This window comes from Colletotrichum costaricense (assembly GCF_030867565.1).
Source record: "Colletotrichum costaricense strain IMI 309622 chromosome Unknown Scaffold_1.1, whole genome shotgun sequence".
In the NCBI taxonomy this organism is placed as follows: domain Eukaryota; kingdom Fungi; phylum Ascomycota; class Sordariomycetes; order Glomerellales; family Glomerellaceae; genus Colletotrichum; species Colletotrichum costaricense.
In genome coordinates, this window is record NW_026848230.1 from 4,451,669 (window position 1) to 4,468,861 (window position 17,193).

The 17,193-nt window shown below is 53.3% G+C and overlaps 7 protein-coding genes across 7 annotated transcripts; 5 read left to right on the forward strand and 2 right to left on the reverse strand.

The window, feature by feature from the left end:
* Positions 1–26: 26 nt before the first annotated feature.
* Positions 27–2,227, reverse strand: CCOS01_01504 (DASH family cryptochrome; the record flags this gene model as incomplete). Its single annotated transcript, XM_060449698.1, has 2 exons — positions 27–1,665; positions 1,722–2,227. The coding sequence occupies 2 exons, from the start codon at positions 2,225–2,227 to the stop codon at positions 27–29; spliced, it is 2,145 nt and encodes a 714-aa protein (XP_060321136.1).
* Positions 2,228–4,030: 1,803 nt separating this feature from the next.
* CCOS01_01505 (uncharacterized protein) lies at positions 4,031–4,384 on the forward strand (the record flags this gene model as incomplete). Its single annotated transcript, XM_060449699.1, has 1 exon — positions 4,031–4,384. The coding sequence occupies one exon, from the start codon at positions 4,031–4,033 to the stop codon at positions 4,382–4,384; it is 354 nt and encodes a 117-aa protein (XP_060321137.1).
* A 39-nt stretch (positions 4,385–4,423) lies between these two features.
* CCOS01_01506 (uncharacterized protein) lies at positions 4,424–4,847 on the forward strand (the record flags this gene model as incomplete). The annotated part of the gene is made up of 2 exons (XM_060449700.1): positions 4,424–4,514; positions 4,567–4,847. 2 exons carry the CDS (start codon positions 4,424–4,426, stop codon positions 4,845–4,847), a joined length of 372 nt encoding a protein of 123 aa, XP_060321138.1.
* A 3,996-nt stretch (positions 4,848–8,843) lies between these two features.
* On the reverse strand, positions 8,844–11,418 carry CCOS01_01507 (fungal specific transcription factor domain-containing protein; the record flags this gene model as incomplete). Its single annotated transcript, XM_060449701.1, has 4 exons — positions 8,844–9,245; positions 9,336–9,624; positions 9,705–10,134; positions 10,251–11,418. 4 exons carry the CDS (start codon positions 11,416–11,418, stop codon positions 8,844–8,846), a joined length of 2,289 nt encoding a protein of 762 aa, XP_060321139.1.
* A 926-nt stretch (positions 11,419–12,344) lies between these two features.
* On the forward strand, positions 12,345–12,821 carry CCOS01_01508 (uncharacterized protein; the record flags this gene model as incomplete). The annotated part of the gene is made up of 2 exons (XM_060449702.1): positions 12,345–12,621; positions 12,769–12,821. 2 exons carry the CDS (start codon positions 12,345–12,347, stop codon positions 12,819–12,821), a joined length of 330 nt encoding a protein of 109 aa, XP_060321140.1.
* An 843-nt stretch (positions 12,822–13,664) lies between these two features.
* CCOS01_01509 (metalloprotease 1) lies at positions 13,665–14,842 on the forward strand (the record flags this gene model as incomplete). Its single annotated transcript, XM_060449703.1, has 4 exons — positions 13,665–13,943; positions 14,015–14,562; positions 14,619–14,651; positions 14,710–14,842. 4 exons carry the CDS (start codon positions 13,665–13,667, stop codon positions 14,840–14,842), a joined length of 993 nt encoding a protein of 330 aa, XP_060321141.1.
* A 1,261-nt stretch (positions 14,843–16,103) lies between these two features.
* On the forward strand, positions 16,104–17,168 carry CCOS01_01510 (uncharacterized protein; the record flags this gene model as incomplete). Its single annotated transcript, XM_060449704.1, has 1 exon — positions 16,104–17,168. The coding sequence occupies one exon, from the start codon at positions 16,104–16,106 to the stop codon at positions 17,166–17,168; it is 1,065 nt and encodes a 354-aa protein (XP_060321142.1).
* Between the last annotated feature and the right edge of the window lie 25 nt (positions 17,169–17,193).

The following is a 17,193-nucleotide window of genomic DNA, read 5'->3' on the forward strand; positions in this document are numbered from 1 at the left end:
ACCCTCCTCCTGCACCTACAGAGGACCTACGACTGTTGTAAAGACGCCGCTGTTGTCCACTGTGGCCGCGGCTGATTGTTTGCCAAGGGGTACATGTTGGCAATGTGGTAGGTGTTGAAACCTCCTCCCCTGCCACCTCCAAACGATCCACGACCCCCTCGGTAACCTCCTCCATTTCCGCCGCTGCTGCCGTCACCTCCACCTCGGCCACCCCGTCCGCCACGATAACCACCGCGGGAATCGCCACGGAACCCGCCATTTCCTCTGTTGGTACGGTATCCCTGGGGGCCATTGGGTGGCGACCTAGATGAAGAGTGGCTTGTCGAACCTTGGTCTGAAGCACCATTCGAGTGACCGTAGCCTCCGTTAGAGCTTCCTGATCCTGGTGGAGGTCCTCGTGATGGCCCACCGTTAGACCCGTTACTCTGATGGGAATTGCCTCGACCCCTTCGGCGATTGTTATACTGCCTCCTGCCAGTCTTTGGTTTCCCTTCCACCGAGAAATCAATCTTCTTAATGGGGTCTGTGACCATGACATTCTTATTCAAACCGAGACATTCGAGCTCATCTGCCGGTGTAGTCCAGAGTTGGAACACATTCTCCAGCTTTCCAACCTTTCGAGTTTCAACAACCCAAGCCTTGACGTACTCTCCGTCTTTGTCATAGTCGAAAGCTTGCTTAACAGGATTGAAGATCCTGTTGTCACCACGAGGGTCATTGCCGACGCCAGCAACATACTGCCAGTTGGACCAGTTCGAGCTAACGTCGTAGTCGACAAGAAGATACTCGTACCATTCGGCTCCGTACCGCCAGTCGATACCGAGATGCTTGGTTAAGAAGGAAGCCACGTTTTGACGAGCTCTGTTGGATGTGTAGCCAGTGTGGTACAGCTCGCGTTGCGAAGCATCAATCAACCCCATGCCGGTGTTTCCCTCAAGGAACCTGTTCAGGGTCTTTTGGATCTCGTCCGGCGAAGCACCGAGGTTGTCGTCCGAAACCACGTGCTTAGGGTCCGCAGACTTCCACTTAGGTGTCTTGTCGGCCTTGAAGCCAGTGACGCGGAAAAGCTGTCCTCGAAACTTCTTCGTGCAAAGACGCATGTAGTCACGCCATAGAAGTTCGAATCGCACAGCCTTGGTTCCGTCATTTTCCCCCTTCCCGTAACCGGGCGTATCTTTGAACTTGGCATCCTGTCCGTCTTCAAACTTGACCAGAGCCTCATGGATCTGGCGTCCCGTCAAGCATCCCAGTGATAGGTAAGCTGAAAGTTTGGTGCTGAAGTCGACTCCGAGCAGGCCGTTACGAGTGTCCTTGTAGCTAGACATGGCGCCTGACTTGACAAGGTGATCCAAACGCTCAATTCCGACATCCTCGCCACCGCTGAACGGATGAACTGAAGTCGCCTTCTCTGGAAACTTTGGCTCTTGATCGAAGGGACACTTCAAGGGCGTAAGAAGACCAGACTCCAGGGCATCGTAGGTGGATGGGATCTGGAACGGTGCTTGCTGGGGAGGGATAGCGGAGTGCTCAGGAAAAGGTGGAAGGGAACCCTTTGCAGGGCGAGCCAGCGTGGGTCTCGGTTTCTCGCGGAGCGGCTCTTGGGTCTTTCTGAAGGCTGTGAAAACGTCTGCGAGGTCGCTGGGGGTTTTGAAGCCGAGGTCGCGGCTGTTGAAGAGAGAATCGTTAGGATCGTAATTTCTTGTCAAGCGGAATACACTTACTCGTCAATAAAGTATTTCTCGTCCAGCCAGGTTTTGAATTCAACACCGTGCTTCTCGCAGGCTTTGGCCACTGCCTTCTCATCCTTCTTCTCTTCAATAGCTTCTTCCTCGACCATCCAGACCGCTCCAACCTTTTGGCGTTTGTCTGCGAATCCTTGAAGAAGGTCGCCAACGACATCACCGAACCTGCCTGCGCGTAAAGCCAGACCACTTCCTACGCCTTCGAGGGATTCCTTGACATTCCAAACAGACTGAGCAATGAACTTTGTTCGATGAGGTCCACACCGCCAGAACTTGCCAATCTCGCTGCGAGCTTCTGGGTAAGGGGACTTGCTTCCTTCGCGTAAGAGGCCGGAAATCTCGATCTGGTGTGCTGGGAATACGTAGACAGGGAGAACATGTGTGAATCCGTGGTCAGACGCGGTTACGAGATGGTGAAGAATAGGATTATCCGCAATGCGAAGATCGTGCCGGAGCAGGTAAATGAGGATATTGGACGCCGCCATCGTAGATAGATGCTCGTCGGGTATTGCTTTCTAGTAAAAGCCGGGATAGGAAAGTCGAGTTCTTTCGTTGCAGTGTCAGATAGACACTGGTGTTGTTTTTGTAATTTGATGGAGTGTTCGTTTGTGTTGAGACCAAGGTTCGTTGGCAAGATAGAGATCAGAAGACAGTGCCTCAGATGGAAGTTCTTGAGAGGGAGGGAGTGGGTTAAGACAAGTTTGCGTTGTTAGGAGTCTAAACCAAAGTCATGGCGTAAGAGAAGCCGTTAGATCTGCTTTAGCTCCCGACCAGCTGGGAAAGAGACTAGTCTTGGAGTCGCCACAGAAAGTGCAAAGATGATTTGCGGGCGAGTTGCAAAGAGGTAGTAGGTAGAAGGGGGAGGTTGACTGGAAGGGAAGGGTAGGCGAGGAGCGGGAGACAGGGTTCCCCTTAGGGCAAGGAACAAGCTAGGAGAAACCTTGGAGTCTGGGTCTCTCGAGAGAAGGGGGGGGGGGGGCCTGGGAGTGGAAGGGAAGATGAGGTTAGGTCGGGGCCGAAGAGAGAATGACGCAGCAGCCGCTAGTCCAGGGGTCCTGCCGCGATGCGATGGTAGGGTGGTCGGATGATGAGGCTGCAAGAGAGCTACGGCATCGACTTTTAGGTTAGACGATCGGGAGTGAAATGGGAAAGTAAAGTAAGAGTATGGAGTGGCCAGAAAGAGAGAAGGGGGAAGGACGATCTGTCTCTTTGTAATAACAAAGGAGGAACAGGAACGGAGCCGCCTCTGGTTCGGGTAAGAAGGGCAGAGTTTTTTGTCCAGTTGCGCAACAAAATCCCGGGGCGTTTTACTTGGAAGTTCAAGCTGGCCGAAGCACTGCAGAGAGTCGTTTACGCAGTTCTTGATGAACACTGGGACACAATGCAGGGTCGAGCCACCGTCCCAACTGAGCTGAACCCGGAAGGTTCACGACGCAAGCTCGCTAAAGGGGTGGAGTACTATGCAGTGAGATAGGCACCGCGTGCTAGAAGGAAGAAAGTTGATGATAGACTTGACCGTAGGATAGTTACTGTTATCCCGAGATTTGATCCAGCGAGATAGATGAAGTAATATCGAACAGACTGAAGGACGACAGGTTGTACGCAGTCAGGTACGTAAAGAAGACATGGATGGAATGGACGTCGTCGGAAAAAGAGAATGGTAAAAGGTCCAATCAGTTTGCACGGACAAACCGCCGATGGCTTAGAGTAGTCATGACGCCTCCTCTCAATGTTCTCCTCCTCGACTGGCAAGCAGACAGACTAAGTCACATTGGACCCTGAAATTTCATGATCCCTCCGAGTCTGGGCCCCCCCGGCCACCCCCCTTCCCAGTCTGTTCGGGTGGCCGCCAGATTTGGATTTGCCATGCATATCCAAGAGACAGGAGAGCCTCGACAGGAATTGGTACATTTTTCTGCGAACTGGAAGGGTGTTCTTGCCTGTCGGCCGATTCTGAATGAGGCAAGGAGGACGGCCTTGGTGGTTGCCGGGGTCAACTCCGCGACTCCCCGACCATAGACAGAAGTGATAAGATACCTAGAATCTGACAGTTCACACATATTGCGTAAGGATGGGAGGCAATTTCCATGGTTGAAAAGGCTGAGACGGGGCACGGGGAATGCGCTGGTGCCGGCACATAGCAAGGAGCGAGGAGAAAGGGCCGCAGGATTGCATGGCGATGGTGAGGACATGGGAAAGATGGATAGCAGTGCACCGAGATCGAGAGGTACTTCTGATGCAGAGATAAAGTCCGGGGTTCCAGAGATCGAGTCCACCCGGACGGATCCATGGGACTAGTTTTAGTGGAGATCACCTCTACGTACCTTACTGTGTCGGTACGTATATGCTGCCCTACCAGGGGACCACACAACCCTCAGGCCACCGACAAGCCCAGCACTCCCAGCACTCCCAGTCACCTCACACCTCACACCTCACTTGCTTACCTCGCGTTCCTACGGATATTCCTGCTGCTCGCCTTTGTCACATCTCTGATTCATCGAATTCTGCTTTGCCTTGGACAGCAATGGGATACGAATACTCCCGAGTCCCAGAACTCCCAGCTGCATCGCCCCTGGCATGGCACCGCATGGGAATGCACCGTCAAGGCTGCCGAAAGAGCTTACCAAATTCAACACCCTTGACCATCTCGCTGTGTTCGCCGACGCAGATTCCCAACCACGATGTTCCCTGATCCATCGGACTCCATCAGCAAAAAGAAGAACCACCCGATCGATGCCATCGTCGTGTGTCAAGCTGTAGCAACCGAGCATCGCGGGCAGAGCGCAAACCCATCTGCAATCCACCTCCCTGCCTGTCAATGCAGGTCGCAATGATCTTGGAGCTCGGTGCGGATTGCGGCTTCTACCTGGGAATATGATGAATCATCGGACACCACTAAACGTTCCCGCTTTGTTCCCAGACTCTGTCTTTGGCTTTGGTGCCGTCCGCCATCGCCGTCGCCGCCCCCTACTACGGACACACGCCCATTACACGCCACAGCTACTCGGCCGATCCATTGATGGATTGGGAATGACAGCTCGGTACGAGAGCAGTGCCTCCAGGCTCCAGACTCCCGACTCTTCGCAAGCTTCAGCGCCTTCATGAACGCTATCGAGTCAGTCTCCGCTTTAACTCACGGTATCAACACTGCAGTCTGCGCGGCACTTATTTCGCGCACAACTTATTTGGAAGCTTTGGTATTTGCCTACCCTACGCCCCTCCCTTCCTCCCTCCAGAGAGCCAAAATCAACAGAGACGGATTGTTGGTTGATACTTTCAATCCTACTTTGAGTCGCTCAGCTGAATGAATATGCAGCTGGGCACCCTGTTTCGACAAGCTTCAAGACCTCGAAGATGGACTGTTATTCGTCAACATCACACCAACCTCCAGCTGAACCAGGGTGCCAGCTCCAGTATTTTCTGAGCTAAAACTCGCTGGCGTATCATGCGTTCTGACAAGACTCTTCGCTTGTTCGTCAAGGTGCACATCGTTCCCAACCCGCTACTTGTATCATTGAGCGTATAGATACGCCATTCGGGTTGCATAACGCTGGCCGTGGTCAAGTCGAGTCATAAGAGGAAAAAGAAAGTTGACCATTTTCCGAGGGAGATTCCAAAACTCATCTACTAGAAAGCCGCACTTCGCGATAGATCTCAAGCGGCGGTAACCGGCCTCTGCTCCCGCGTGCGCCAAAGGCTAAAATTGCCTTGACTTGTTCACATATTTGTTCCAATGAAATGGTCCGGGGCTGATACACAACTAGGTGCCGGAACTTGAACCCCTGGCCAGGGCGACGACTCCCTTTAACTCGATCTGCGTTCAGAGCTTGGCCGCCCGGCATCACAGCTCCAGGAAGTTGCAAGTTTGTTCAAGTTCTGGCAAACGGAGAGTAATTGTGATGGACAGTGACAAGCCAACCGCGCTTCCTCAGCCTGGCAGTCAGTGCTGCGCCGAAACCCCCCAGATTACTTAGCCAATGACGGCCGTCCGCGCCAACCCTCGATCTGCGGGCTCGATGCTCAGAGAGCCATACTGATGGATCGGACCGGGTATCTGCGTTGGTGGCCCTGTGGTAGAAATGCCACGCTCTGCTTGGTTACGGCTTTTCCGACGGCACCGATTTGTGCTCCCATTCTAGGCCCTTGATCCTGAACTGGCAATCGTGTCGGAGATTCCTCCACCACAAAACGTTGCGTTGGCTTAGTGCTTGGCTCTTAAGCAAACGGCGCCCCGCCGTCACCTGCGAACACCTGCTGTTGCACTGCAGTCGCGGGTTTCACTTTTTGACAACGTGGATGTCGTTTCTTCTTCCAGAACTTTGAATACGACAAGGGGCGCGCTACAGCATGCCTCGCGATGCAAATGAGTAGCGGCAAGGCTGGTATCGGAAACCCACACTCAACACCAAATGCTACACGAGGGGCCTAGACTCTGGGGAAGGAATTGCCTTTGCGAAGGAAGCCGATCTTGAATCGGCTCTGTGCATCGTATCTCGCTGCTTGCTCACAAAATATGACACCTATGCCATGCCGTCGATGCAGATGCCGTAGGGCAGTCTTAACCATCGATCCGACCGATAGTACTCTGCCGGGCCGCAGCTTGTCGAACGAGGTCTCATTCCCGCGCCGAAATTCTAGGCCCGCCTATCCCCGGTGACACCCGGGCGAGGTACCGGACTCGGACTTCCCGTCCCACATTTCATCGACATCCGGATCGGGGTTGCGAAGCCGACCTAGGAAATATCGTTGTCTCACATTTCCCAACGACAACGACTTTCATTCCAGACTTCAAGTTCTCCATGCCACGCACGTCACTGCGTGCTCGCCACGCTACAGCGTTTTCGAGGGCCTGAATGTTTTCACCTATCGCGTGCTTACTTACCTATCCCTGTCTGCAGGTCTTAGACTTAACGCCGCTGCAAGGACTCGCCCGTGCCTGGCATGCGAACAGGTTGGCAGAAGAAGTCTCGACCGTGACCGACTCTCCTACGCGTCATTAGCTCAGATTCTAGCCTCCGTTCACCCGCACATTGCCTGGTAGACTTCAATCTTCAATTTTCTGTCGACACTGAATGCGTTCACGGTGCCTCGCCAGCTTGGTAAGATTAGCTATAGAACATTTTCCAAGCTAAAGAACATATCCCAAGCTCAGACACTGGTTTATCATCATGTCTGGGGTGCGGCGGCTAGAATTGCGGTAATCCTCACCTACCCCTCTCCACCTCTTCGAATCGATAAATGCATGCGCATTCGCTATTCGCGGTTTTCCCTCAGAGATTGCTCTCTGCCTTCTGCCTCCCATCCATTCTAGGTAATCTAATTAACCAGCCTGATACGACTGAAAGTTCGATGATGGGCCTGGGCCCCAGATGTGCATGTCCGGAAAAAGAAAAGAAAATAAGGAGAAGGATCGTCCCCGACGATCATCGCCCAACCGTCCTATGGCATCATCAGTTTCAATTACCTCCGAACCAGGTCTCTGGAGCCTAGGCAATGCATCCGTCATGTTTATAGCCGATGCCAATCAAATGCGGTATCATGAATACCCATAGCATTTGCCTGCTATTTCCGGATCGCCATGTGGCTGCTCTATGTTTGAAAAGTCTAGGCAATCTCGATGAGCTAGTGTGCCATCATCCAGACGTCTTTTCTGACTACTGGCAGGCAGTTATAGTCGAGCGATCTTTTCTTTGCGCAGTTGTTGATATCACCGTGCCAGCTTGACTAGGCCACGGGGCGTATGTACTAGGCCGATGCTGAAGAATACCCATCGATTCCGTGGAAGAGCTCTGATGGCACGATGGATTACAGTCGGGGGTCACGCTGCAACATAGGAATTCTCCGCGTAGTCGAGTCGAGTGACGTCTTAGTTGAAGTGGCGATTTCTCGCGTATGTGTGCTTCTCGGCTGCCAAAAAAAAAAGACGCTAAAACTCCACTTCTTCTGGGCCAACCTTTTTTCCACCGGTGATCAGTGGCGGCTCTCCCCGGAGCCGAGATGACCAGCCCGGGACTCTGATGGCACGCATGGCTTAGGTAGGTGCCTAGTGACGACATGGGCAAGGGAACCGCATTACAATCAAGGTGGGAAGGTCCTCGTGGCCTTGCGCTCCACGAAACGGCAGCAAGGGCCGGCCCGGTGCTTTTCTCGATAGCTTAAACATTTAGAGATCTCGTTCGGAAGGAGTGGGATATGAATCGGCTGGGTTCCGATGGATCGCTTAGCAGCGGCTACCCTGGCGAATTTCCCAGATATGATGTGATGGTCCTGTGGTACCGGCCTGTCGTGGCTGTCACAGGTCTCACGTAAAATCCGCCAGTGTAGACGGGAAGCTAATTCGCGATTCCTCGCGTATGTTGGGTATCTAGTCCATGATTGCTTGGACCGCGATCACGGGGGTTATTGCTCTAGCCCGACGACGGCATTCGTGCTACATGAGAGCGTAATCTTTTCGAGTGGTAGGATGATCGCTCAACATATCAAACCTTTCCCTAGATACAGGTGCTCCAAGCAAAGGTCTTCGCCGTTATGCCATACTACATCAATGGCTCATCCTTTTATCAACGCACAGTTGATAGACCCGTAAGAAGTGGTGCCTCAACCGGAAGGTGACTTGACCAGCAGCCCCTGGCTTGGCCACGATCTATGTCTCTGCTGACTGGGAGACATTTCAAATTCATAGCATATCTCGAAGCAGTATGGTGTTTGAACAGTTGCGCATTGAGAAGGTGGAACCGTAGTTGTCGAGGAAGTAGGTTTGACGGAGATATGAAAATCCCAAGGCCGATTATGGCAGTCATTCTACTTTATGCACTCTATCCCTTCAACTTCGAGACGGCGGCAATATATTTTTACGTCCTTTCCTAAAGGAGAACACTGAGTTGTGTAGCATTGAGCTGACCCTATTTTCCTTGAATCTGTCTATAAATGACATCGAATAAGGTAGAATTAGAGAAAGACTGGAGACAGAAATTCCGACGCCATCTAGTAGTTGATGCAATAATAGCAAAAATGTGAAAACCCGGGGTATAGACGTGTAAAGGGGAAAACAGAATGCAAGAACCAACAGCTAACACGAACACTTCCACCCCTAAGCAGCCACTACGACGACTGTTGACTCGAAGACACCTCAGGACGCAACCAATCAAACGTATCAAGCAAATCAAAGTTGAAATCAAGCTGCGTAGAGAAATCCCAGTCCATGGGGACATCGAGCATTACCCCGGCGGGCAACCCGCCGTCGACGGCGGACGAGGCCGACGCCGCGGGGCTGTTGAGCGCCTGGTCGAGGACGCGCTGGATGATGACCTTGCAGTCGGCGCAGAGGTCGCCGTTGGGCGCCGTGGGGCTGACCCAGTCGAGGAAGCCGACGAGGAGGCTCAGCTTCTGGATAATGCTCGAGCGGGAGACTTGGGGGTTCTGCGGGTGGTGGCCGCCTTGGAGGGTGGGTTTAAGGAGTTCCATGCAGAGGATGCCGCCTCCGGGAGCCGCGTAGGCCATTACCTAGTTGAATGTGTAAGTTTTCGTCGTGTTTGTTCCCAAGTGCAAGAGGTGCTGGAAGAGGAAGGGTGTTCCGGGGGGTTCGACACGTACGAGCCATTCAAAGTCACCGTTCATGCAAGATAGACGATCCATGTTTGTCCAGAACATGAGGGTCTTGGAAACCATTTCAAAGCTGACAGACAGCAATGCGCCGTCATCGTGGCCTCTTTTCGCGAGTAGCCGCTCGATGAAGAACATGTTTTGGAGGTGTTCCAGCTTCATGATGAGTCGGGTGTACAGTAACGAGATGTCGAGTTTCCTATTCTGCACGTCTTCTTCTCTCAGGGTCATGATATCGGGGAACCCAGCAACAGTCCGAAGTTGTCTTTCTTTGATTTCTCTGGAGGATGAGTATTAGCAACGTAATCATGTATTTCACGTAGATAGGTGTAAGTGACAACTGCCACAATCATCACTCACAACAACGTCTCGACCAGCGTCACGGAACCCTGTCCGAGCGCGATCTCGAATATTTCGTCCCGGATATGTGCCAGCATCACGCGGGCCCGGACGATGGTGGCAGAGTAGAGCTCGCCCTTGGTGTTCCATCCGTTTTCATCGAGTGCGGCGACATGGCGCGCCAGCGAGGCCTCGTCGGAGAGGAGGTGGTCGTCCTTTAGGTCCAGAGGCGGTGGTGTGCGCGCGTATCGGCGGCTGATGAGGGGTGGTCGGCCGGCGAATGAGGCCAGGACCTTGTCTACATAGAAGACGTAGGAGAAGAGTTTGCGCTTGATCTCGGAGCAGACGGTTGGTTTGTAGCCTGCCCCCGGCGCCGCTGCGACTTCGTCGTGGAAGCCGAGGAATGTTGATAGGGCTACTGTCTCTGCGTGGAGTTGCCAGCAAGCGAAGCCTGCGACGAAGCTTTAGTAGGCATTCCTGCAGAGATTAAGATCACTGTTTACACCATTGGTAGGGATTCAAACAGCCTTCGAGCGTTAAAGTAAAGACGTGAAAGACGCGACTTACTAGCATCGCCCGAGAAGAGCGACTCGATGATGGTGCGTTTCGAACACATGAAGAGGAGCAATGTGTTTCCCCCACTACCGGCAGCCTTGGTCAACTCTATACAAGCACCAAGACAGTACCGATACTGCATGACCACCTTCGTCCCCTCATCCACGCACTGAAACCGGGAGCCGACGTCCGGCCGGTACGGTCCGAGATAACGAGCCGCCAGCTCCAAGTACACAAACATCACGCCCAGTGACTCCCATCGCAAATTGGTGCCGGTGAACTGCGCCATCCACCTGGCCGGGTCGGACTCTTCGTCAGATAAGCACTTTGCGGTATTTCCGCAGATAGTACGTGCAAGCGCAGTGAGCTGGGCATCATCTGGCCGTCGGCCGTGTTCGCCGGCGGGAAAGTACTGCGGAAACGTGTTGTACAGCGATATCATCATGTGTTTTGCCGCTAGGCGGATCCACCCGTCGCTCGGGCTCAAGTGGCTGTCGAACAGCTTGAGCCCCGTCTCGCGGTCCGGGACGTGGCGTAGGATAGTCAGACATGTTTCGAGCGCCTGAGCCGTCAGGGGCGGAGAACACTCGAGCCCGCAGTAGGCGGTAGTCCCGATCTCTCCTATGGGCGCCGCGCTGGACGGCTGGAGCTGCTTTAGACTTGAGCGAGTCTCTTCGTAGATGCCGCAAAAGGAGGTGAAGCCGAGGTAGCCGATGCCGAGGACGGCCGGCGTGACGGCCGGAGTGGCTGCCGTGCCGGCCGAGTCCGGGCTGGTGGGTAGACTTGCAGGGATCGAGGGGCGGTGCTGGGTCGTGGATCTCGCGGGCGAGGTTGTCGCTGTTGCCGTTGATGCCGTCCGCGATACCGCCGTTGGTCTTGGACTTAATTGCGATATCGGTATGACGGTGGGCTGAAAGTTCGAAGTCAGGGGAATAGACGGCGCTCTGGAAGCACGACGTTGCTCTCTCGGCCGGGTCTGCCTTGGAGTTTCGTTTGATGTTGCTGGACTGTCACCGAGGATGTACTCGCACACCTCCCCGGGACGCTTCGACTTTCTGCATCTGTTGCATATTGGTTGCGAGTGATCGCAGGCTACTTTGCGTTTTCGGCACGGCTCACAAGCCTGCGGCCGCCCGTTCTTTCGGAGTAAGAGCCGGGGTGGTGTTTGCGTTGAATCCATCTGGGGAAAGACAAGAATTCTTTTCCTTTACTCAAGCGATCCGATCGAAAGCCCGCAATGTACCCGTATTACAAGGTTGAATGTTTCGTAAGAGAAACTTCGGGAAGTGGATTGGAAATTCTCATCAACAACACGGCATCGGCTCGACTGTTGACCGCATGAAGTTGGTGATGTGAAGTCTCGGCTTCGGCTTCGGGGGCACGGGCGGTTGAACTCGGCTTCGGAAGTGGAACCTCTCAGCCCGTTCGTCCCCACCTCCTCAAGCCGTCGCACGATGACTAAAATCTCATCTTTTGACTCCTTCAAGACCTCCACCCTCTAGCCCGACTTGACTGACCGAACAACGAACAAAACCTGAAGTTGAAAGTGACTGGTCGTGCAGGTCTAGCCCAAAACGACTGGCCGTGCAAGCCTCTCCGCCAAGGGCCTCACCAACCGAACGATGCAACTTTCAGCCCCGAGGATTGGGAACGAGGCGTGATTGGTTTTAGGAATCTCCCTCCTAGGTCGGAAAGCCGGCGGGCACCTCCACTTCGGCAACGATCCCCCCGTCTGACCCCCCGTCGAAAACAGACACTAGCACTGACAAGACTTGTACCAATGTGAACATTTTTGACCTACGACTCACAAACCGCGCCCTTTGACATGATGCCATGTACATTGGACGTGCATTCGTGCCATTGAGTGAGTCAAATGGGGACTGGCCTTGCCGAAGCCGCGTTTGCATTGGAAATCAACATCAGGCTCGTGATGTATAAAAGACGCGGCCCACGACCTCCTTCCCGGGGTCTTAGATCTAAACCGTATATTAGCAAGCAAATCAAGCACGACATTGAGTACATTACAAATCCATTGACGATACCTCAAAGAACCACCAAGTCAACGACCTCGCCGTTCTACTACTACTACTACTCCCCTTCCTCCACATGAGTTCCATCGAATCTCAGCAATACCTCAAGGCCATCCTCCGGGACAAGACAGACAACAGCAAGAACAACAGCAGCACGATGTCTGGCTCCTTCTACGAATCAGCTTTTGTGATCCCTCACATGCAGGCTTCTGCCATGCCTCGTAGGCCTCGCCAGCCTGCACCGGCACCGCGAGCAACTGTCGGCGCCATGTCCTCAGAGTCAACGCTCGTCGACAAGGACGGCGTTCCTGTGATGTCTAAGGAGAAGAACGAAGCCAACGGTGACATCTCTGGTAAGTTGTCTCACTTATTGCAGTCTACTCTTCTTCGAGTCTCCTATCTCATTACCTTCGGCCTCATATGGCCTACCGGTTACTCTGATCAGGAATGTCTGGCTTCGATAACTCTAGGACCTAGTTCTCTAACGTAGACTTCTACAGGTTCATCATCGTCGAGCAAGAATCTACTCAAGCGTCTTTTGAAGAAAGCTTGAGTTATTTTTGCAGATACAAAAGACTCAATTGGTCAGACAATTCGCACTCTACCGCGTCACATGGAACTTTGGAGCTCCGGGCTAGCGTCAGCCTCCTGCTGATCCTTCTACCCTATTACCACGACTACTGCAAATCACTCGAGCGCTCATACCCGTAACGGGCGCATGGCTGCAGTCTTACATCGGACCATATGCATACACGCTCTTGCCAAGCCTGGTGGTTTCCATCAGATGACCAGCCGCACTTGCGCTGTTACCAGGTTCATTTGGCCAATAGTACGACCATGCATTGATCCTGCACCGCGACTTAGTGCTCCTTCAAACACATACACTCTTTAATTATAATTCGACATCCAACTCGATGCAGCTGGGAGAGTACACGTTGGCTTGGGGGCGAGTCGGCTTGATATTGCCTCATTCTGTCTCTTACACTTTCGAAGCCGCGGAGGACGGGGTTGAGCTGAGTGTAACCAAACATTGCGGCTCTTGATGAACAATATGACCCTGGGAGATGAAAGTCAGCCTGGAATAAAGTTTTTGAGTCGGAAAGACCACAAGGGTTGGTTTGGCCTGAGCCTCCAAGGCCAGAGTTTTCACGCAACGCCTCGTAACCTTTGCGACTGCAACTTGTTTTCCATGGTAGTTTAGACTTCTACAAAATCAGAAAACAGATTCCGTTTATTCATTCAAACCCTATGAGGGTCACGAAATGTGAAAGTTTTGAGTTGCAGCACACAGTCCTGGTTGTCATTTACTCAGTGCCTTTGGCAAAACGCAGGTCAATCCCTTCAACAATCGCTTGAATGTCTGATCAGTCGTCCTAAACTTTCAGTCACGCCCATCATGATCTGCCGGACCATTCTTTTCACTATGTTGTGCATGGCATCGCTTTTCAGCGTCGCACTTGCCCAAGCATCTCAACGTCCTTCTCTGGATAATGCAAGGGACCCCCTCAACTGGTGCGGCCAGGATGAGAAGGTTCATGCGATAGGAAGAGAGGACGACTTGGCCGCTCTTGAGGCATTCTCTAAGCGCTCCTTGAACACTGAACAAGCCTCGATTCACATACCTATCAATGTCTTCCTGGTCGGAACGGAAGAACAGCGAAGTTCGGTCAAATATGTGACTATCCCACCACCCACGACTTCAAGTCTTCCTGCGAACGAATATACTGACTTGGATTATTTATCTAGAAAATCGAAATCCGTCATATTGGGACCACTCTCAACGAAGGCTACGCTAAGCACGGCATCACCTTCGGCCCGATCGAGACATACGAGGTCGCCAACGACACATACGCCAACATGAACCACATGGAGCACCGGCATGACAAGACCCGGGAAATGCAGAGAGCGCTTCGCATCGGTGGGCCTGAAACGTTGAACCTGTACATTGTGCCGAAATTGGATACAGGACTCCTTGGATACGCCGCCTTTCCCGACTTATTGACAAATCCTTTCGGTATCGTGGGAGCAACAGGGACGTGGTTCGATGGAGACGCCGTCGTCATCGGCCACAGCGCTCTTGACGGCACTCTGTTTGCAAAGGCCGTGATTCACGAAACGGGACACTGGCTGGGGCTCTACCACCCGTTCCAGGGCTCCTGCAAGATCCCCAACGGCGACTACATCCCGGACACCCCGCAGTCGCGGCACGAGAACTACGCGTGTAAGGCCAAGGACACGTGCCCTGAGTTCCCGGGCGAGGATCTGGTTTGGAATTATATGGCTTACTCGTCGTGGTGAGTTGAATCTTCCTGCGCACGTGATGAAACGGTGATGCTGATGGTGAATGCAGTGACAAGAACCTATCTTTCACCCCAGGCCAGGCGTAAGTGACAATCTACGTCTCTATACCCCCAATCTTTGACTGAAACATCGTGTCGTAGCCTTTTCATGCGTCAGTCTTGGTACAGTTTCCGCGACCCCAAAACCAGAGACCTTCCCGCCGAATCGCGAGTCCCTTATCGAACGACACCTAACAAGGATATGATTGTCCGTTCAAGATTTGGAAATGCGTAGTTGTTCTGCGCGTCTCAACTTTGTGTGACAGGATGAACAGCGTTTGAAGCCTGGAGGACCAGTCCCGACAAAATGGTGCGAAAAGGAAGTGTGCGGAACGGGCTGTAGTGTTGATGGATTGAAGGTTTCTTTAGCGAGCTTGGCTGTAAGTACATCAAGCAGAATTCAAACCTGAGAACGAGGCGTGGTCTGGTGTGAGGCTAGTCAAATTCAACTTCTGCTACTTGCTGCGCTTCTTTCCGTTCTTCACTTGGAACCTTATAGTCACGGATACATCTGAGTTCGGTTACATGAGCCTTAGTCCGCGATGCCGTGCAGCCCCACTCCGGCTCCGGCCCAGATCCGCGGGCCGGAGCGACATCGGAGGTGGCCTCAAATTCACAATCGCTAGAGCCATGCATGCCTTTTTTCTTCTTCCTTTTGTCAAGTGATAAGTTCCTGTTTGAGACCATTCCCGTTGCCTTTGGGTACGAATGAACTGTTGGCGGCATTCACTCAAACAATACAAACGTCGAACCGAGCCTGTATCTGGCCAGCGGGCCTATGCCTCCAAGTGGTAGACTTTGAGAGCTTACCACTTGGAGAGATGAAACCGCCTAATTGTACAAGACAATTCTCACGGTGCTATATGCCTAGTCGGAGGGGCAATATTTCGCTGAGAGATGAGAGCTCAACTGAGCAGGCCTTACAGAAAATCGGCTTCAGTTGTAATCACCTGGAGGCTTTCGGTGTCAAACAGTTTCTTCACATGCCTTCGATACACTTTGAACTTCCCTTTCCGAGGTTACACTGAGGCTATCGTTGTACTTGAGCCAGGTCATCATTCAACATAAATGAACGAGAGGTAAACCAGCCAAACTGACATGTACGCCTTTTGGCTGGTTGTGGCCGTTGTGACTAGGATTTCCCGCAGTGGTAGGGCGTGGCTCTAACCAGACCTGGGTACTTGTTAACCCCGCTGTGGGATGTCCCACTCAGCCCCGCGAATCTGCTATGAGGCCCCCCACGTCAAGTCGAGTCTTTTTCAGCTTCACTTGCTTCTATTACTTCAGATAGCCATTTGTCACACTTCTCATAAGGACTCAGAAGTCCAGTTCTCGGCCGTGCTCAGAAAGTTTGGGTGTTGGTGTCCTAGCTGAAAAGCAAGTCACCGAGCCACTCACTACTGCCATCTCATCTCACCACCCGAGAAACAGCCTTAATTTCATCTACAAACTTATCCTTCATTGTCACTCAATCACTTTCACCTGCGCAGCCTAACATGGCCGACCTCATTGTAACCCAACACGGGTCCGAAAAGGAAATCAAGTTCGCCTCCTCAACACCCGCCCAGCGTGAGGCCGCATGGCGCCTCAACGGCGTTTCATGGGCCCCTCCAATGTCCCTTGAGAACTACATGGCCCGCGAAGTCGCGCTCTCTAAGACAGCCCTTTCATCTCAGTGCAACTATTACGTCCTCTTCAACCCGGCCGACCCCGAACACATCATCTCATCCTGCGAAGCAACCGCGAAGACCCTCCTTGTCCGCGATGCCTCCTCTTCGACCCCCCGCGAGGAAAAGGCCTACGCTATCGCCTCCGTTTACACTAACCCGACCTACCGCAGCCACGGCATGGCAACGCGGCTACTGAACAGCCTAAAGGAAGCCATGGACGCCGACTCCAAAGCCAGCGCGCTCTACAGCGACATTGGTCTCACGTACTACGCCCGCCTCGGCTGGGCCGTCTACCCGTCACTCCAAGTCTCCCTCATCCCGGACGATGCTTCAGTCCTACGCAAGCCCGACGGTGTGCGATACCTCGAGGAAAGCGATGTCCCCGCCTACTGCGAAAAGGACGTCGAGCTCCTAAAGAAGAAGCTTGCGAACCTTCCGGAGGACGGAAAGACGCACGTCGCCTTCGCGCCCTCGGCCCACCAGATGCTCTGGCACTTTACGCGAGACGGCTTCATGGCCAAGCAGCTCGCCGGTCGCGAGATTACGCACCGCGGGGCGGCTACCGTTGACGGTAAGGCGTGGGTGTACTGGGACCACGACTTCCGCGAGAAGAAACTCAAGGTCCTCCGCGTGGCTGGTGACCCGGAGGCCGACGTGACCGCGCTGCTGCAGGCTGCGGTGATTGAGGCCGCCGAATGGGGGCTCGCCAAGGTGCTGGTCTGGAACCCTGATGAGGGCGTCTCGGCTTCAGCCAAGAGGGTTAGTGACAGGACTGAGGGTGCCGTACGGGTCGTCTTTGACGAGAGACTCGATGGCAGCATTCCCAGTCTGCGGTGGAAGGGCGAGGGTGAGGTCGTGTGGGAGGATAATGAGTATTATGCGTGGTGCTAGATGGCTATGGGAAAGCATATCATTG